The following is a 21,691-nucleotide window of genomic DNA, read 5'->3' on the forward strand; positions in this document are numbered from 1 at the left end:
CCGTTTACCTGTCTGCCTCCTCATTCGCTCTCCCCCCTTGTTCTGCTCACTCCTGGTGTCAGCCTATCCTCCTTCCCAAACCCTCCCATTCCCCGGGTGGAGCCCCCCCTTCACTTTCCTTCTCGTCCTCTGTGTTTCTCCTCTCTTTATTCCCTTCCCCCTCTAGCATTGCCACCTTCTCTCCTACACGCACGCAGGCATATAAACGTAGGTTTTTGATGCTCGTCTGCCTGTTGACCCCGCTATTTTCATGTTTCCAACAGGTTTTTCTTCCCCCAATCCCTCAGCTGCTGCTGCTGCTCAAGAGGTCAGATCAGCCACTGATGGTAATACCAGCACCACTCCGCCCACCTCTGCCAAGAAGAGAAAGTTAAACAGCAGCAGCAGCAGTAGCGGCAGTAACAGTAGTAACGAGAGAGAAGACTTTGATTCCACCTCTTCCTCCTCTTCCACTCCTCCTTTACAACCCAGGGATTCGGCATCCCCTTCAACCTCGTCCTTCTCGTGCCTGGGGGTCCCAGTGACTGCTCCCAGCCACGTACCGATACAGAAGAAGCTACGTTTTGAAGAAAACCTGGAGTTTGTAGGGTTTGATGCGAAGATGGCTGAGGAATCCTCGTCCTCGTCCTCATCTTCACCAACTGCTGCAACATCTCAGCAGCAGCAACTTAAAAATAAGAGTATATTAATCTCTACTGTGGCTTCGGTGCATCACGCAAATGGCCTGGCCAAATCTTCCACCACCGTCTCTAGCTTTGCTAACAGCAAGCCTGGCTCTGCTAAGAAGTTAGTGATCAAGAACTTTAAAGGTAACCAGGGCTAAAATCCATGATCACGTACTCAGGATTTGACACTTGAGTGGTCACGTGCTCTATTTATGCTAATATGTTAAACAGTATAGAGGTGGCCTAATGTTTTATGCATAATCAATGAGGAGGAGGGAGGTCCTTTTTGGGTGGAGGGTTCATTCTCCGGGGGTGGTTAGTATCCTTCTGCTGAAGCATACACCAGGTATTTCTGTGCAGTATTTTGAGGTCTGTCTCAGCCTATTGTATCTGATCTGTTATTCTTCATAACATTGACAATCGGTATGATTGATCCGGATTTTACAGGTGAGAAATTTGTTCTCTAAAAATGTTTAATTATTTCAGGTGCATAGTGAACCTTGGCACTGCTGGGATTTTTATTTTTATCCTTCAGTAGGCCATATTATCTAGTCCCTAGAAATTCCGGTAGCAATAGTGATCTTTTCATGTTTCAAGAAGACTTTTGGTTAGATTTATAATGTTGAATACTACATTCTTGAAACTCATGGAAGCAGTAGTTGAAGAAAAGTATTTATGATCTGTGCATTTCTTTCCAAAGGTAGGGTTTGGAAGTGAAAAATACTGTATATACACAGAAGTAGTAACTCATCTATTTTTTTTTTTTATCACTGAAATGGGTTTTAAAGTACTGACCTGCAGCTTTTAGGAGAATTTGTTCAAGTTTTTGAGGTATGTGATTGAGAGTATTATGAATGCATTGATGCAAATATAAAATCAGCAATTTTGCATAATGTAATTGAGCTGAGTTACTTTTTAATCTATTGAGTGTGTTTCGGTTTCTCTGCCTGACTTTTTCAACACCCTAACTGGCAACTAATGGTAAAATGTTTATTAAGTGGAGAAGTCAAATGAATGAACTAAAGCAATATTGACCAGATCAATGCCTTGTGACTAAATATTAGTATTGAGAAAATTAGATTCCCCATGCTTGTATTTTCACCATTAGTGTAGAAATCAGGAATATGCTCTATTTTGTCTCAAGCAGAGGGTTGTTTATTTTTAACCTTTTCTTTTCCTCACTCCACTCCCACCTCCAGGCTCTCAAGTGTTGTAGTTTTCTGATTTAATAGTAGACCTTTCTGAAGTAAATATGAATTGTAATTGACTAGTTTGTTCACTGTTCTACTTGAAATATATCAATTTAATAGCCAAGGATTTTTAAAGAGATGAGCTATGACCCTAATTGTATTTGTATACTGGTTTCAGAGATTTTGCTTGGGTTTTTGCTTCTCCCCCTCCTAAAATGGAAACACATTATTGAGGTATCTAGATGTTCTAATAAAAAAAACAATTGCTGGTCAAGGAAGTTTAAATTAAAGCCTGGATTAAGATGTTCCTGTGCATTCTGAAAGTGCTACATAGGTTCTGGAGTTATCAGGATGTTTTGATTTTTTTTGTATTTCATTCTGCTCATAAATGTAGTTTAAATTAAAACATGAATTAAGATGTTTCTCTCCACTTCTGTAGATGGTACATAAATATGAGAGTCAAAAAGACCTGAGTTAGAATCCCAGTTTTGCCATTGACCATCTGTGGTGACCTTGGGCAAACTTTAGTAAATGAGTCTTCCAGCCTCAGTTTCCTTAGTTGCAAAATAAGGATAATAATACCATCCTTAGGACATTATTAGGAAGATTAAGATGTTTATAAAGTACTTTGTATATAGCAGGCACTCAGTATTTTAAATCTCAGGTACAAAATTCATGTTGACTTAGGTTTTACATATGATAGAATAGGATCAGGATTAGTTTTATCTGTCATTTTCAGATTTTTATCTTTTGAGGCAATTCAGACAATAGAAAAAACTCTCACCTTCAGTTTTAATAGGTGAGATAAAATGACTTAGACAGTGTTCTGGCATTTGAAATTTTATTACTAAGCCTAAATATAATGGTTACTTTAATAATTAGGTATGATAATTATAAACATCACAATTAACGTTTGGAGAGCAATAATACTAGTAGTTTATGGATCTTTTTGTTAGTATATCTTGCATGTTATTCTGATTATCAACCTTTTATATATCATCTAGATAAGCCTAAATTACCAGAGAACTACACAGATGAAACATGGCAGAAGCTGAAAGAAGCAGTGGAAGCTATCCAGAATAGTACTTCGATTAAGTACAATTTAGAAGAACTCTATCAGGTATGTATACATGTGGATAACCAGATTTGGTTAGCGTAAATTGAGGTGCAGTGCATATGGAGTTTATTTTCCGAAATGGGTGCTTATGTAGATTTTTGGTTCCCTTAATTAATTATTAATGTATTATCTTGATTTAATGCATGCACTGTTTTATACACAGACCATATATTCCTGCATCAACTGTGGCTACAGTCTGATTGGTATAAATTGGGCTTGTCTTGGACCCTTCTAATTAGGATTTACAGTTAGGAGTACCTTGGTATAGTAAGTTTTACCTGTAATAGAAACCTATAGCTTTGATCCCAAAGATAATTTCTGGTGACATTTTCTGTTGTGATACTAATTGCTAAGTGGTGTTACCTATAGGAAAGGCCTCAAGAAACGCCATATACTTTATTCTACCTCTTTCCTGTTAACATGCTTTTGTCATTTATTTCTCTTCTTCATGTTTGTCTTATCTCTTGGCCTACAAGACACACCTTAGCCCCAAAAATGAGCAGCAGGTTGTTCATCAACTTGGTCTAAGGTTCAGATTTGTTTCTTTTGCTTAACAAATGGATCTGTCATTGAAATGTTTAACTTAAAAATACAGTTACTGATTTAGACTTCTTGTTACCAAGATACTTTGCCCTACTGTAGTTTTGCCACAACCAATTCAAGAAGTTACTTTCCATTCTGGTGTCAACAGTTTCATATTTTTAAAAAGTGCTGCACAGTCTAATGGCTTGAATTTTTGTATTGATGAGTACCTTGTAAAAAATTATGTTGGTCCAGTTTATCAAAATTTGTAGTTTTCATCTATTCATTTTAGTTGTAGAAGTAGTATGGTGATGGACAAATAGTGGATCAGGAGTCAAAAGACAAAGGGATCTGGTTTTGGCTGTATTAGCTTGCGATCTTGGGCAAGGTATTAAACCTCTCTCAGCTTCTGTTTCCTCCTATGTAAACAGGGGGAAGAACTGCTGTATCTATTTCACCAAGTTGCCCATAAGACTCAAATAAGATGTTTGTGAAAAATACCATGAAGCACTATATAGAAATATAAGTTGATGTTATCGCTAGTTATTTCATAAGCCACAGTATGATTTTTTTACTTACAGTGTGTCGATTGAGATCACCAGTTTCTGTTGCTATTTAAATAAAATATATCAGTACATGCCAAACTCTCAGAATGGTGCCCCCTGCATAGTAATAATGCTGAATGGTACACACAAGTGTCAGGTAATAGTAGTAGTACTAAGGTATTACTGAGGATAAGCCCACCTCATTTGGCTGTGTTGGTACATTACACATGTGGATCCTGAGTTGTACAATAATAAAGGTAGAATTGCAGTTAGACTTGAAGCAGTTAATGTGGTCCAGTGTCTTTTCTTCATATAGTGTCTTTGATAGCCTACAAAGTAGGGTTATCTTGTTTAAGCATTATAGAAAGACTTTGTGAACTAGATAAGATAGTAGTTATTATCCCCACTCTATGAGGAAATGAAATCTCAAAGGGACTCTGCACTGGAGAGCATATTGGCAGAGCAGGGGACTTAAACTGAGATGCCCAAATTTTTAGTCCAGTGCATGCATTCCACATGCCTCTGTAGTGCAGTGTTTGAAGCAAATAAATAGTCTTACTTTAGGGGAAAAAACTCTGTCATCAGAGAAGGTAATTTTTGTTCATGCATGTATATGGTGTTTCTTTGGATATGCTGGCATACAGCTTTAATGTCAGTAATGTGTTATATATTTCATGTTTATAACATTTAGTTTCTAGTTTTTTAATTTTATTTTTTAATTGGTGGAAAATTGCTTTACAGGGTGGTGTTGGTTTTTGCGGTACAGCACAAATCAGTCATAATTATATATCCATGTGTATATATACAGAAGGCCAGACAGGGCTCCCTGTATTATGTAGTAACTTCCCACTATCTGTCTGTTTTACACATGATAGTGTACGTATGTCAGTGCTACTTTCCCAATTCATCCCGCCCTCGCCTTCCCCTGCTGTGTCCACAGGTCCTTCTCTACTAGGTTCGTCCACTACCATTTTTCTAGGTTCAGTGCCTTAATATACGACGCTTATTTTTATCTTTATGATGATGGTAGTTGCTAATGAACTCTATTTACTTTACTTTGAATATTTTTCTGCAGCTTATGAGTTAAAAACTATTTTTCCTGGTAATTTTTTTTTTGGCCATGCAATGTGGTTTGTGGGATCTTAGTTCCCTGACTAGGCATCAAACCCGCACCCCCTACAGTGGAAGCATGGAGTCTTAACCCCTGGACTGCCATGGAAGTCCCTTTTCCTGATAAATTGTTTCTGTTAAATCTCTTTATGTTTCAGGAGCTCATAGCTCACATTTTTTGTGTGTTTTTCCTTTCTTATACTTCAGAATTTCTATCTGGTGTTGTTCAGTTGCATTTCTTTAGCCTAAAATCAGTTACAACTTTTCACTATTAGCATTTTTAATAACACTTTACTACTTCTGCTATAATAAATTTAAAAGCATTTGTTTCTAGCTCTTTTGTTGTTTTCCACCTTAATTTTGTAAATGTTCCTTTGGATTGTTCTCAGATTATATTGAGATGTTCAGGTTCAAAAAAGAGGATAAAAAAGTTAAATTATTTCATACCATCTGGATTTCAGGTGCTTGTTTGATTTTTTAGTGGTTGAAATGTAATTTAAAAGTACTGTCCTAAAATTGGAACAATATAGAAATATGTAACATACCAAACAAAAGTTCTCCAGACTCCTCATTCCCCACCTCTCTCTCTATCCTTGATGTAAATACTTATTTGGCATATGTCTATGCAGAACTTTTTTCTATGAATGAAAAACCATTTTGCTTTAAAGCTTAAGCATGGAAGTCTTCCCTAGTGTAGATTGCATATACTTCCTCTTAAGTTTTTAATTTCTAGAAAAGAACTTGCTGTTCTGAGTATATTTGCAATAAGTAAATGTCATCCTTTAAAAGTGATTCAAAGTGAGACTTATCCTTCCTCTACAGCCTTGAAATCCTGTAAGAGGGAGGCAGTGGTTCATGTTGTTTTGGTTTGGATATTTTTGTTTGTTTGCTTGTTTGTTTTTTAATATTTATTTATTCTTCATTGTGGCATGTGAACTCTTAGTTGTGGCATATGAGATATAATTCCCTGACCAGGTATTAAATTTGGGCCCTCTGTATTGGAAACACGAAGTCTTAGCCACTGGACCACCAGGGAAATCTCTGCGTGTTTATTTTTGATTGATGACAGATAGGAGTATGGTTAAATGCACTGACTTTTGAGTTGATCAGCCTGCCTTAGATTAGAGATCTGCAACTCATGATAACTTTGGGTCAGTTACTTCTCTAAGCCTTGGTTTTCTCATTTGCAAAACAGGGAGACTAACACTACCTGTATAGCATGGTTGTAAATAAATACTGTGAGAAAGCACTTAACTGCACAGCCTGCTATATGTCTGTGTCATCGATGATGATAATGATAATAAATAGTATTTGAGTCTTTAAAAAAAGATATCTTTATTTTGAGATTACATTTTATTATACAGCTCTAAAGCCACACATTTTTAAATTCTAAATCCACACTAGGCCAGAACAGCTGGCTGATAAATAGATTACATTCCAAAGGTACATCAGAAAACCTCATTAGCCAAACTGAAAAAATAATAGAAAAAGAGAACTGTCTAGGAACAGTGTCCCCCTGCACTTCTCAAGAATGTGTCTTGTTTTTACATGTGGTATCTTAATAGTTGGAATCTTGGTTTTAGTGTGTGACTGTTTTTACTAAGTAATATTTTAAGTAATGGGATTATTTTCCTCATATTCTCAGCCTTGCGTGAGTAGCTGTGTAGTGTTGTTGGGGGTTTTTTGGATAATTTTATTTATTTGTTTTCGGCTGTGCTGGGTCTTCATTGCTGTGCCGGTATTTCTCTAGTTGGGGCGAGCAGGGGCTTCTCTCTAGTTGCAGTGCTCAGGCTTCTCATTAAGGTGGCTTCTCTTGTGGAGGACATGCTCAGTAGTTGTGGCGCATGGGCTTAGTTGCTCCATGGCGTGTGGAATATTCCTGAATCCGGGATGGAAGCTGTGTCTCCTGCTTTGGCGGGCAAATTCTTTACCACTGAGCCACCAGGGCAGCCCCTGTGTAGTGTTTTTAAATCAGCTGCCTTTTTTGGAGCTGGCTGGTTATTTCTATATGAAAGTGTTACATTTATTCTTAATATAAATGTCTAGTTCTTATCTTTGAAGATAAGTTTAGTTCCTACTTCAGAGCTGATGAAAATAATTCATTAATAATGGAAACTCTGGTTTGGTTTGCTTCTTTTGAAATAAATATTAAATAACGAGCCAATTAGTGATTGTAAATGAATCAGTTAGTGATTTATTAATCTAGCGGATGGCCACAATACTAGAAAGAAATAGTGCATCCATCCAAGTGTAGTTTATTTCCCATTGTAAAATGGGTTTCTTAAGCAGTCATTGGATGTGGGAGACTAGGTAGAGTCTTAGCAGAGGTCATTATTCTGTATTGATCACTAGCTATTGTGTTCTGTAAGTTTAACTGTTGATATTTTTAAGCTTAGTCTGTCACATTACTATTACTCCTGTTTTTACTGAATTGTTAATACTATCCCTGCTATTTATCCCAATTACAAATTCTTAGTCCTTGATAACTTGTCTTGGGTGTTTTTACTGGATGTAAAAAGAAAAATAATTTAGGTTTTATTATTTGGCTTCCTTCCTGCAGTTCTCAGTTTTTGATATATTTTGATCATTTTATTTTAGCCATTTTTACTAGACATAAAAAGATAATTTGGGTTTTATTGCTATATCAGTTGAAAAGTTTTGTGATGTGCTTTTTCTTTTTCTATTTAAGCATATGGTTTGAAAAATAAGCCCCAACTCATTAGATTAGCGACCAGAGTTCAGCACCCTGGAGGGAATTGAATCTTTCTTAAGTGTCTCTTGTTGCTGAATCAGAAAATTTTCTAGATTTCCTCCCTTACCATTAATTTTTGCATTCTTTATTTTTTATCCTTGTTTTAATCCTCACTTTTTTAATTCTAGTCTTCTTAACCTCATTTCCACTCTGCGTCCTAAATGAGAGCTTATGTGCCTTTGCTGTTTCTTAAATCTTGTATTCCATAAAGCATCAAATTTCAGGAACTATGGTTTTGCATTTCATTTGCTACACATTTATATTTTCTTTGGAGTTTTGTTTGTTTGTTTTTCTTCAGATAAACATGTTTCTGATGCAACTTGGAAGAGGCTGGGATTTGGAACAATAAAAGTTAAAACCTTATTAAAATGTTCTTATTTTATAGCTGACACCTGCAAAAAGGATTTAAGGCAGCATATTTAACTAGTGATTGGGAGCTTAAATAAAAAGATAGGTTTATTTAAGAGTCTAATAGAATTATCTAGATTGTTTAATATAAATAGTTACCTGTGCAATGAGGTTATATTAGTAATAATTATACCAGATCAAACTTCCAAAGATTTCCAGAGTGTTTAGTGAAGTGTAAAATAATACATTTCTAAAATTCCTTTTCAAAGATCTGGAATAAAATAGTTTACCTCAAACTCCTAAGTGGTCATTTAACTCTTATTCGTATTTCTGTCCCAGCACCTAACAGGATAGAGTTCTTAGTAAACACCCGATTCTTCTTGAGTCAGTGACTGTTTACTATGTGCAAAGCTAGAAATGCCATGGACATATAGAGATCACTTAGTCCTTGCCGCTGAGGTCTTTATATTCTAGTAGGCTCATGAAGTTAGTAGTTCATGACCAGCATTTTTTTTTTAAGAAGTAAAATAGAAAATATCGGAGTAGGTCACATATAGTAATGGTAAGTGCAGCTTCATGAAGATATTGTTTTGTTTACATAAATTTACTTTATGTGCAATGGATTGTGACATAAAATGTATTTCTTAACTGTGGCTTGTCAAAAACTTTTGGAAGCCACTGTTTTAGGCACACATGATTGTTCCAAACAAACCTTGCTTGAAAGTGAGTAAAGCAGAGTATTGAGATCACGGCATGTATGGAAGATTATAAACAGACATGAGAGTAAATAATGGTAATACTGAACCTTGAATTCCATGCTAGAAAGTATGATGGTGGGAAAGATAGTGTTTTATTGGGGGAGGCAAGTACTTACATTTTTTGAATATTTTATATATTCATCTGGCTCAAAACCCAAAAAAATATTAGAGAGCATGTAGTGAAAAGTTTCACTTCCACTCCAACCTCCCTCCCCCAGCAAACAAATGTTATTGGGGGTATCATTCCAGAAATGTTTCATATGTGCAAAAACAGCTCTGTGGAGGTTTTCTCAATTTTCTTTTTTATATATATATAAATGACAGTTGACCACCATCCAGCACCACACCATTCAGTCCTTTGTATTTTTTTATACCTGTTAGGGAATTTCTCCATAACAGTACCTGAAGAGCTTGATGGAAAAGTTCTTAAAGATGGAAAATTACTGGATCTGGTCTATATGTTAAGCAGTCAAGGCTAAATTAGAGACTAGCAAGGGGTTCTGTTCCATCTTTATCTTCAAAACTCACCTTAGATCCTCCTGCCTTTGCCTTACCTTCTTTTATTGCTTCTAATAACTTAAGCCTGGTGACAGAGGATGAGATGGTTAAATGGCTTCACCAATGCAATGGATGTGAACTTGGGCAAACTCCAGGAGATGGTGAGGGACAGGGAAGCCTGGTGTGCTGCAGTCCATGGGGTTGCAAAGAATCGGACACGACTTGGTGACTGAACAACAAGGAACAATCTTAAACCACTCTCCAGCTAAGCACACGTGAAGCCGTATGCATATAATGTGCGTGCACATGCAATTAATTGCTCAGTTGTGTCCAATTGTTTGCAGCTCCACGGACTGTAGCCTGCCAGGCTCCTCTGTCCATTGAGTTCTTCAGGCAGGAGTACTGGAGCGGGTTGCCATTTCCTACTCCAGGGTATCTTCCCAACTCAGGGATCGAACCTGCATCTCTTACATCTCCTACATTGGCAGGTGGATTCTTTACCATTGCTCCACCTGGGCCCAATTCTCTGTTTCTCACTATTCCCATAAGCTCTTTATCCACGTCCCTCTGGGTCTTTGGAACTCCACCTCATTACTGCTGCTCAGCAAGCCTTTCCTGACTTTTCCCTGCCATAAAGATTGAGTTAGAGACCTCACCTCTATGTTTATCCCCATCATAGCTCCTAATAGTGTGTTGTAATTACATATCTTCTGACCGGTTTTCACTTTATGCTGTAAGCCCCTTCTGTGTGGGGGACACATTGCTAGTTATAAGTACATTAGTTTTTTGAATATTATATTCACCTGGTTTAGAGCCCAGGTACAAGAACATACAGGTACATGAGCCCATGGTGTGGTCTCTTTCTGTCATTAAGGAGAGTTGGGGGCCAGCTCTCCTTAAAAGATACAGTGTTGATTCAGTGACAAGTCAGTATGGTATGATTGTTGATAGTGCCATACGAGTCATTGGTAGCTGAGACAGTTAAGGAAAGCTTATTGGAAGAAGTGGAACCTAGCTGAGTAGTAAGGGAATGTGGTATCCCGTATGAGAAGATAAATAGGTGGGATGAGAACTAATGTATGGAAGAAAGTATCACAGCAGAAGGGAATGGTAGAGGTAGGACTTGGAGAAGTACTTGAAGTGGGAAATGTGAAGAAGATTCAGTACAAAGACAATTTAAGCAGGGAAACAAGAAATGCTGAGAAAATCATTCAAAAGGAACACCAAGATACAATAAGAAGACTACTAAAGGAGGAAGAGAGAGAGTCCATAGGGGCACATTGTGAACCAGTCAGGCACATGAAATAAGCGCACTCTTAGACATTTGTGGCCTGACCCAAGGCCCCGTCGTAAGTGGTGGCCAGCAGGAACTTAGCTTCCTTATTCCTCTTGAGCTGCTGGATCTAAGTGGTCTGCTACTTCCTGGTAAGGTGTAGCACCTTTCCTCCTTTAGTGTAAGTGCTTTCATTTAAGCTTTCTTTTCATTTATGAGTTTATTTGCTGGACCTGCATGCTGGGAATATGACTTCCAACTTCGTATTTATAAAATTCCAATCCAACCAACAGGACTTGGATGGTCCCTTAGAGTCAATTTTAATGAAAATTTTGCCTTCTGTTATGGTAAGAAAGAAATCCTGGTGTTAAGTATTTAAGTCTTTACTAGTTGGAATTATAGATTATTTCAGAGTTCTACCATGCCTGTTGTATTAAATTTGAAAGTCTTTTGATACACCTAAGAAGAAATTCAGTGAAATCTCAGTTTTGTCCTTTTGGGATCTGACTATAAAAGACCAATCCAACAATTGAGAAGAAATAAAAATTCAGTATTTCTTTAGTAATTAATATTTATTCCATTGTGCAAAATTTAAAACATCTTTATTTAAATATTCTTAAGCTGCAATGTTGGAGACAAACCCTTGTATAATTATTTCATTCTTATAATACTGCTTGCAACAAATTCTGCATTACTCTGTTCAGGAAAACCAAAGAAAGTATAAATAAATTTAAATTAAGTGGTAGTTGGACTGCCCAGTGAAAGTGAAAGTCACTCAGTCGTGTCCAACTCCTTGCAACCCCATGGACTATACAATCCATGGAATTCCCTAGGCCAGAATACTGGAGTAGGTAGCCTTTCCCTTCTCCCAAACCCATTTAATAAACAATTGGTGAAATTATTTCTCAAACTCAAAATGGAATTCTGCTTATGAAAACAATTAATATTTTTATGAATAAGACAGAATTTATATGTAGCAGTTGTTATAAATTCAGTGTCTTTACAAGTGGAGAATTTAGCTTGATTCCCCCCATACTTAAACTGTACTGCCAGAATAAACAGATTTGGGGAGGGGTGGTATACTGCACTGGTTAGGAAAAAAGTTCACTAATTGCACTGATATTTGGTTGTTTTACCTTGTGTTTTAAATGGATGAATAATCCTTTTTAATAAGTTGACATGGTAGAAATAACAAGTAATAGGAATTAGATGTAAATAATCAAGAAATATATATACACAGACACACACATTCACTCCTTAAGAAAGTATGTGTTTAATTTTGCAGGCTGTGGAAAATCTCTGTTCTTACAAGATTTCTGCGAACTTGTACAAACAGCTGAGACAGATTTGTGAAGATCACATCAAAGCACAGATTCATCAGTTCAGAGAATATCCTTTTAAAAACAAAAAAGTATTTTTTTGTTTTATTGTATTTTCATCTTTTCTTCCCTCTGTCCCTCACTTTTTAAACCAGCTTAAAATGGAAAGCCTATGTTTTGTAGATTTGTTGTTTTTTGTTCATTTTGCCTCTAGGGAAACAAAAAAGCAAAATTTCACTTTTTACCTCTAATTAGGGTCCAAATCTACATTGTACCACTAATGTAAATAAAATTTCTTTATGTCTTTACTCTTATTGTCCTAACAAATTTCCATTAGAGGAAAGGTAATCAGGAAATAATAAACTGAAAACACAATGGCTCAATTATATCTAAGACTTGCTTTTTGTTGTTTTGTTTTGACCTTGTGGCACGTGGGTTCTTCCTTCCCAACCATAGATTGATCAAACCCACGGCCCCTGGAGTGAAAGCAGTCTTAACCTATAGTTAAATAGGTTAATAGATAAATAGTCTATAAGTACTATTTAGTTTCATTTAGTATGTAGGGCTTTCCATATTTAAGACAAATGTGCTCTTAAACATTGCATGTATTACTTGTCCTAAGCATTTTTAAAATATCCTTAACGTGTATCTCACAGACTCTTTGGATAGTGTTCTTTTTCTCAAGAAGATTGATAGATGTTGGCAGAACCATTGTAGACAGATGGTAAGATGGAAAAAAGCATTACATTTCAGTTAAATATTGTAGTTAAAATAAGTTTCTTCAAATACAAGAATATTAGTTTTAAAAGTTTTGCAATAGGGGGACTTAAAACTAATTTTGGTTGAGTTTTCTACTTAAAATGTAAAGTTATGGGTAAACCAGTATTTTAGAATGACTTATACCTTAGAATCATTTTTATTTTTGTAGCACTATAAATAAGTGTTACATTTTGTGTCTTAATGGCTATCCCACCTGTTATTTGGTTACCTAGCAAAGTGCCTGCTGGTCCTGCACTTTAGCTTATTCACATCACAACCTTTCCTTTTTCCCAATCTGGTATTATTTTAAACCTTATATTCTGCAAGTTAAAAATCTTAAAATCCATCCCACACACCCAAAATCCCACGTATACAATTGTAAGACAGTTTCACCCTGAGAACTGTTGCTGAGGAAAAATTATATGCCCCTTGATTCTGTTTTGATTTTTAGTTAATTTTCAAGTTGCAGAGAAGTCATAGACCATTTTAAGTGTCTTTTTTTTCCTACAAACTACAGCAAGAGTTAAAATTTGTCATAGACCATTTTAAGTGTCTTTTTTGTCCTAGAAACTACAGCAAGAGTTAAAACTTATTAATAGTTTAATTAAAAATGGTATGGGCATATTCTCAGATGTGTTAATCTGTATGTTTGATCCTAGTAGTCTAGTATATATACAAGTAAACCGTGCAGTCTTATTTTATAAAATATTTCAGCTTCACAACATATTAAAAATTGATTTCTTTTTTTCATTGACAGATCATGATCAGGAGCATTTTTTTGTTTCTGGATAGGACTTATGTTCTTCAGAATTCAATGCTACCATCCATTTGGTAAGGATGCAAGAAAAAAAATTATGAAAAGATTTGTTAACAAATCATAGTCAAATCTTAATTACACTAATAGAAGAGAGTAAGTAATACAGGGAATAGTCTAAAAAGTCACATTTAGCTTCTAGACTTGTATTTATAGCAGTTTTACCTTGTTCTTTATGAAGAAGTTTTTTTGTTAGTCGAAAGGATTGAAGTTTGCTCTGGACTGTTTGAATATGCATCATTTTGTTGCCGATCAAGAGTTCACTCATTATCTTTTAACATTATTAGGGAAAATTCCATGTATACACAAAAATAGAAGAGTATAATGAGCTGTTGCCCCCACCATGTGCCTAGCGTTTACCTACAGCAATTATCAGAATTCACTGATTTTTGAGTACTGAAGGCAGATGACAAATGAGCAATTAAGCCTTCATTACGAGTACAGTGAAGACCATTTTATAGCTTTGAACTAATTTTCTCTCTTGATTTGACCAAGGAAGAAATCCACCAAAGGAAATAAATCAATAAAACTTAGTTATAGAGGAAGATGGGAATTTAGCTTCAGTTCTCATTAAAGACAATGAGTTTCCTGTATGCTTTAATCTAATAATATTATTTAAAATTAAATATGTGGGTTTTGTACTTTTACAGTTGTTGCTTCAAAGCCTGGAACCCTAATTAACATGTGGTGAGGGACTTCCCTGGTGGTCCAGTGGCTAAGACTCTGCGCTCCCAATGCAGGGGACCTGGGTTTGATCCCTGGACAAGGAGCTAGATCCCACATGCAGCAACTAAGACCCAGTGCAGCCAAATTAAAATAAATAAATGATTAAAAAACAAAACAAAATAAAACATGTGGTGAGAAGTCAAGCAAGCTTCTCCAGAAGTGGTATTGTTTTAAATTAATTTAGATTTTGTGTATTTTTTTTATTTTAGGGACATGGGACTGGAGTTATTTAGGGCTCATATTATAAGTGATCAGAAAGTCCAGAATAAGACAATTGATGGCATTCTTCTTTTGATTGAGAGGGAGAGGAATGGTGAAGCAATCGATAGAAGTTTACTCCGAAGCCTTCTAAGCATGCTCTCTGATTTGCAAGTAAGTTAGCTACTTCACTTACTACAGAACTGATTGCTATACCTAGTCTGATGTTTAAAAAACAAACACAGAATTTCCTGGCGGTCCAGTTGTTAGAACTCCATGCTCTCACTGCTGAGGGGCCTGGGTTCAATCCCTGTTCAGGGAACCAAGATCCCACAAACCCCGTGGTGTGGCCAAAAAAACTTTAAAAAAGCCAGACTCATAATGCTATTCACATAGAGGGCATTCAGTAAACATTTATTGAATAATTGAGCTTCTTTGTTACCCCCTCCCAGATTTATCAGGATTCTTTTGAACAACGATTTTTGGAAGAAACTAACCGACTGTACGCAGCTGAAGGCCAAAAATTAATGCAGGAAAGAGAGGTATTTAAAAATCATGATGAATAAATCCACTGTGTCTCATAATAGTCCCTACTTTATAGAACGTAAGCTGCCCTTTCATTTATCTTCCAGATGTTATGCTGCTATAATTTTACATGTGATTTTATATATGATTCAACCCTGTCACATTTGACAGGGCTACTCCCAGGATCTTTTGGACTTGACATTTACTAAATGATTTATGGGGAGGAAAACAATATATGAAAAACTTATCTTTATAGGTTCCTGAATACCTTCACCATGTTAATAAACGTCTAGAAGAAGAAGCAGACAGACTTATTACTTACTTAGATCAGACCACCCAGTAAGTATTACACGCTCAGCCTAATAGCCTTAAACCTGTGCTGTGGAATCACTTAAGGCACTTTGGGCATCCCCAAGTGTTAGTAAGTATTTTCAGGTAAAACTTGAGACTTTAACAGTTGTTTTCATAATGCAAACTTCAGGTTGTTATTTTCCCTACTTAATTAGTTTAGTCAAGGGTTTGATTATTGGTTGTCCATATGTGTTTAGCATGTAATTAAAGAATAGTATTAGAAGCTAATGTGATCTTTGAAATCTTCAGGCTGATTAAAATTCAGCGAGTGTTCATAGGAGAAAGTATTTCTCTGCTTTCCTAAATATTACCAGCCAAGGAATTCCTATAAGCAGATAGATAAATACTTCCTAGTAAAAGCAGAGACGTTTAGGAAAAGCCAGCCATGGCAAGACCTTTTAAATATTTATTTTGTGATATACCAAAATTCTGAAATACACAGTGTTTTCCTTCTAGGCATAAAGTAGAGTAACTCTGAGCACAATAAATTTATACAGAAGAGTAGGAATATTGAAATAAAGTGAGCTAGTTAAATTTTTTATCCCCCAAGAGAGACTAAATTTTCAGCAAAATCAAATGTCTAGTTCTAAACTTTTTTTTTCCTTATAGGAAGTCATTAATTGCTACTGTGGAAAAACAACTTCTAGGAGAACACTTAACAGCGATTCTTCAGAAAGGTAATTGGCAATTTACAAATAAGAGATTACTTTTAAAATAGTAGCAAATAAGTTGAAACATTTTTAAAGCTTGCCTTTTTAAAGGTTTGATAGCAGATTACTGCATTCCTGAGGTAGGACACAAGGCTTTGTCCCTATTCATCACAGTAAACTTTCAGGAGGTGCCTCTTTCCTTAACTTTAAAGATACAAGAAGTGAGATGAGAGGAGTCTTAACCAACTCCAGTAAAGAAACAGTAGGAATTTGGGGATTCTTAATTTAATTTTTAAGGAATAATAATAAGGAAATAGTAAATATTAAGTATTTAATATTAAATTAAGTATATAAATATTAAGTATATTAAATATTAAATAATAAGGAAATGCATTCCTTTTTGCACTAAAGTGTTTTGTTTCTAGCATATAAAACCAAGCATTTCTATTAATCCTAAGTGATATATGAGTATACCCTGAATTTTACTTTAACAGTGTTACAAATAGGCAAAAGTCTTACCTTTCTCTCTAGCCATCTTTTGTATAAAATATCTTAGAACTTTAATGCAGTTATACTTTTATTTCATTCTGAAAATCAAATACTTTAGGACTTCATTTAAACTTGGCCTGCTACTGCTAAGTCACTTCAGTCGTGTCCGACTCTGTGCAACCCCATAGACAGCAGCCCACCAGGCTCTGCCGTCCCTGGGATTCTCCAGGCAAGAACACTGGAGCGGGTTGCCATTTCCTTCTCCAGTGCATGAAAGTGAAAAGTGAAAGTGAAGTCACTCTGTTGTGTCCGACCCTTAGTGACCCCATGGGCTGCAGCCTACCAGGCTCCTCCGCCCATGGGATTTTCCAGGCAAGAGCACTGGAGTGGGGTGCCAGTGCCTTTTTTATATACCACAGGCCTTATCCAATACTCTGAAATATAACTGTGTACAGTAATGCAAATATAATATGGCTATTGCACATACAAGGTATTTGTAACATGTATTTGAAAGTGAAGTGAAAGTCACTCAGTCATGTCTGACTCTTTGCAACCCCCTGGACTATACAGTCCATGGAATTCTCCAGGCCAGAATACTGGAGTGGGTAGCCTTTCCCTTCTCCAGGGGATCTTCCCAACCCAGGGATCAAACCTGGGTCTCCTGCATTGCAGGCGGATTTTTTACCATCTGAGCCACAAGGGAAGCCCAAGAATACCATATTTACTCAGACCAATTTTTATAAGTTGGTTTATACATGTGATCTACTATGTTAAATGGTCCAGACCATTATATAATTTTTGTTTTTATATAAGTTCCCTATATTTAGTTTTCACTTGGAAAGGTAATTATCTCTTTGAGTTTAATTCAAAGCACATCTCTATATTAAAATTCACAGACTAGTCATAGTTCAAACCAGTATCAGAATAATTTTAACTTCTTTTTCATTAAAATACCTGACATTTTTGTTCACTTTTTTTTTTAAATACCAAATGTTTCAAAAATCAGGTTTAAATAACCTCCTTGATGAAAACCGAATTCAAGATTTATCTCTCCTGTATCAGCTCTTCAGTAGAGTTCGAGGTGGCGTTCAGGTTCTCTTACAACAATGGATTGAATACATTAAGGTATTAACATTAACCATTTTTTTTCCTCTGATGGCTTATAATCTGTACACCTAGAGTACATATGAATGCTTTCTTATTTGTTAGATCCTTTTGTTTTTCAAGTAATGGGAGTTTTGAGAGCAGTCAACCTGAGAATGATAGCCATGTGGCTAATTAACAATAAAACAGTTCTCTTCTTGATGTCTGATGTGATTTCTGGCTCAAATAATTATAGTAGTGAATGTGGAAAAAGGAATAGGACTTTTTTAGGATCCAAATTTCTTGCCTTTGATCTTACGCTGAAGGCATATTGCCATTTTTTAAAAATTCAAGCTGACTTTAAAAGTGGGAAAAAAAACCCTAGAAACTTCTACAATAAGATCCCATTATGATATTTTGTACCCAGTAGCTGTTCCTTACCTTGTGATTATAGATGAGTGTCATCAGTCTGGATGTTTTATCACTTTATCTTTTCTTTTCTTGATTTCAGAACCTGCTTTATTTTATTTAATTTTTTGAAATTTTAAAGTATGTGGGTATGTGTATATACTTAAAATATGATTTGGGGGATTGTTTTCATTGCAGATAATTAAATTCTAGTAAAAACACATTTTTGTTTTTTTAGGCATTTGGTAGCACTATTGTAATTAATCCTGAAAAGGATAAAACCATGGTTCAAGAATTGCTGGATTTTAAAGATAAGGTTGACCATATAATTGATATCTGTTTCCTGAAGAATGAAAAATTTATCAATGCTATGAAAGAAGCATTTGAAACATTCATTAACAAAAGACCAAACAAGCCTGCTGAACTTATAGGTATTTTTCCAGTCCCTTTTCCCATTTAATGTTCTTCTTTCATAAGGCTTTGTATATTAACATCTTTGTGCCATGTCTTTCAATAACAATGAAATTTATTTCTAGTTGCTTAGTTGGTGGTTTCTAAGAAGCCAGATGCAAGGAGTAGTCCTTCATGCTAAAGAATATCTCAAAGCCCACATTATCAAACATGGTCTTTCTTTGTAAGACAGTACATCGAACCCTGTTTTCTTTTTATATATAAAAAGCTTGATAGCTGTTTTACAAGCCTAGAGCAATTTAGCGGTGGGACAGGGTACTTTTTCTAGAGGCCCACACACAGGAAAGGCTAGCACAAAATTACAGTTGCCAGTGAGAAAGAATGTTCAGGATGAAAATAAACCTAGGAATCTGGGCCTATTTAGAGTAGAGTATGGTGTACTGCAGTTCTTCTCAGGTTTCCTCACCTGGGTCAGAGGAGGAGGTACCTGAGAAGATCCTTCACTAAAAGGATGAAATTTTGTTGGTTTACTATTTACCCTTAAATTTTTTGCAATTTTTGCCTCCTCTCTGTAATGTATCTGATTTGTTTCAGTAGAAAAGTAGTATTTCAGATTGCCTAGCATCAGTGTAAAATGAACATTCCAGAAGATATGCCATGTCTTTCAGTGACTTTGACTCCTGCACAAGGCTGTAAACACGTCCACCACCATCCCCCCACCAGAGTTTCCTTATCCCATCAGTATGGTAGAAAGTACATTAGGTCTAGAGCCAGAAGACGGGTTTGAGTTGAAGCTCTTATATTTTTTAACTCTGTGACACTGAACAAGTCGCTTGATCTCCCTGACTTTGGCAACTTTTTTTTTTTAATATAAATTTATTTTAGTTGGAGGTTAATTACTTTACAATATTGAAACATGTATAATATCACATATGGAAACTTTTTAAAAATGCATGTGTACATGTAAAACATTGAAATACTCAGTATATCATACTCCTGTTTGGTATTTATAGTGACCAGTACCTCATGGGTACTGATGATCACTGAACAACAAACTTTTCCCCCATTTTAGCGAAGTATGTGGATTCAAAGCTTCGTGCAGGCAACAAAGAAGCTACTGATGAAGAACTTGAAAAAATGTTGGATAAGATTATGATTATATTTAGATTTATATATGGTACGTATTTTTGTTTTAATATTGTTCTTTTAAAACAAAGCACTCAACAGAGAAACTGGCGAGTAAAATCAACCTATAAGGTATATTTACTTGTGGGTTAAATACTTAAAATTCTATTAAATTCCTTGCATTTAATTTATTGGGGTACTTGAGGAATGTTGCTTAATTGCCTTGTGCTCTGACTTTTCCACTATTAAGAGTCTTGAATTTTGCTACTTATTTTAATCTCAGGAGTATTGATGCTAAAATTACTAGTCAACTAAAGCTTTTCTAAAGAAAAGTAAATTCAGTCTTAATTCTTTACAGCAAAGAAGTCTTGAAATGTCTGGCACAAAAATCTACCTCTAATGTTTCTTGTATTTAGCAAACTTGGATAAAACGTGTACATTTAAATGACTTGGGTTAATGGTGTGATTTATTAAGCACTTTGAGTAAATTGTGTCAAAACCTTATATTGGAATATAAGAGTTGTGTTTTATTACTTACATAGGTAAGGATGTTTTTGAGGCCTTCTATAAGAAAGATTTAGCCAAGCGCCTTTTAGTTGGGAAAAGTGCATCTGTAGATGCTGAAAAATCAATGCTGTCCAAACTTAAACATGGTATGTTTGTCATTCTCCTGGTCCTTTTCTTCTTTAATTTCTGAGAGAAAATATTAGCTTAATTTCTACTCTTTCAGTCAATTGCCTCTTTTGTCAGTCGTTGTAAGTTCATATGATTAAAAACGTAAATTGAGTAAGCTCATGAGGTTTCCAACCTATTTACATATGGAGAGCTGTCGTGATTTTTTAAAAAATAAAACATTGTTCTTGTTTTTATCATTTGTATAAAATTTCCCATTTATCTTGTGCCTAAAAAGTAGATAAAGTTACTACAGGATTAAGATTTGACTCTGATTTAGTGGGGCATACACTTTGGGGTAAGGCTTTTTTTATTCTTATGAATACTTACAGACCATATTTCATCCTAAAGTATGTTTTACATTTCATGTTTTCAATTCTAAATTCTTTGTTTTTAACCACTTTAAAATATTGTAAATGTATAAACATCTTTACTAGAATGTGGAGCTGCTTTCACCAGCAAACTTGAAGGAATGTTTAAAGACATGGAACTTTCTAAAGACATCATGATTCAGTTCAAACAGGTAAAAGTGAGTTAAACTCTTAATTCCTCCAACTTAAATGTATTTAGTTATCTTCTTATTTTGGTTTGTACTGAAGAGGATAAGTAGAAACTTGTATTTGTTATAAATACTTCATAGCAACTTAGATGATAGTCACAGTAGAAGAAAATAATCACCAATGAAATGTAAGTGTATTTGACCTACTTCAAAATGTATTCTCAATATACTCCCAAAATAACACAAAAATAGAGATGAAATGTATTGAGCAGAAGTAGTCAGGACAGGAAAGGCTGTAGCTAGTGAAAACAGGGCTTCTAGCATCTTTTGATGTATCAAAAGATGAGTCTATAGACAAATAGATGGAAGGATGAGTGAGGGAACGGGACATGAGGAAAGATAAGTAGATGGATGGAGGAACCAATGGATGGAAAACAAGGTTAATGATAGACAAAAGGTGAGTGGATGGGATGGTTTGTGAAAGGGTAGATAGGTTGGTGAATGGTTGCTAAACACCAGTGACTGGCATGTGTTGGTGGGATTTGCCTTTTTCCTTTGTGGAATAGGAGTTTGGTCTGTTGCTAGGAAAGAGGTAGAGGGAATAGGATGAGTTTGGAATAATTGATGAGTTTGGAAAAGAAATAGGGGAGGGCTTATTACGCATATGTAGAAGACTGAAACATGGAGAAGGAAATGGTAGCCCACTCCAGCACTCTTGCCTGGAAAATCCCATGGACAGAGGAGCCTGGTAGGCTGCAGTCCATGGGGTCGCGAAGAGTCGGACATGACTGAGCGACTTCACTTTCACTTTTCACTTTCATGCGTTGGAGAAGGAAATGGCAGCCCACTCCAGTGTTCTTGCCTGGAGAATCCCAGGGATGGGG

At 35.7% G+C, this 21,691-nt stretch overlaps 1 protein-coding gene across 7 annotated transcripts in view; it reads left to right on the forward strand.

The window, feature by feature from the left end:
• Positions 1-21,691, forward strand: part of CUL4B (cullin 4B) — a 45,821-nt gene that overhangs the window by 13,685 nt on the left and 10,445 nt on the right. For 3 of the 7 annotated variants that reach the window (XM_027533263.1, XM_027533268.1, XM_027533266.1), the window contains 14 exons: positions 264-809; positions 2,860-2,975; positions 12,064-12,167; positions 12,752-12,821; positions 13,614-13,687; positions 14,606-14,768; positions 15,047-15,136; positions 15,376-15,458; positions 16,080-16,147; positions 17,616-17,734; positions 18,339-18,531; positions 19,584-19,688; positions 20,179-20,289; positions 20,746-20,837. In XM_027533263.1, the coding sequence (XP_027389064.1) occupies positions 264-809; positions 2,860-2,975; positions 12,064-12,167; positions 12,752-12,821; positions 13,614-13,687; positions 14,606-14,768; positions 15,047-15,136; positions 15,376-15,458; positions 16,080-16,147; positions 17,616-17,734; positions 18,339-18,531; positions 19,584-19,688; positions 20,179-20,289; positions 20,746-20,837 (1,934 nt within the window). Of the gene's footprint in view, positions 1-263; positions 810-946; positions 1,113-2,859; positions 2,976-12,063; positions 12,168-12,751; positions 12,822-13,613; positions 13,688-14,605; positions 14,769-15,046; positions 15,137-15,375; positions 15,459-16,079; positions 16,148-17,615; positions 17,735-18,338; positions 18,532-19,583; positions 19,689-20,178; positions 20,290-20,745; positions 20,838-21,691 lie in introns of those variants that run through there. The other 4 variants (XM_027533265.1, XM_027533269.1, XM_027533267.1 and 1 more) reach the window with 2 other exon arrangements.

This window comes from Bos indicus x Bos taurus, chromosome X (assembly GCF_003369695.1).
Source record: "Bos indicus x Bos taurus breed Angus x Brahman F1 hybrid chromosome X, Bos_hybrid_MaternalHap_v2.0, whole genome shotgun sequence".
NCBI classification, from domain to species: Eukaryota; Metazoa; Chordata; class Mammalia; order Artiodactyla; family Bovidae; genus Bos; species Bos indicus x Bos taurus.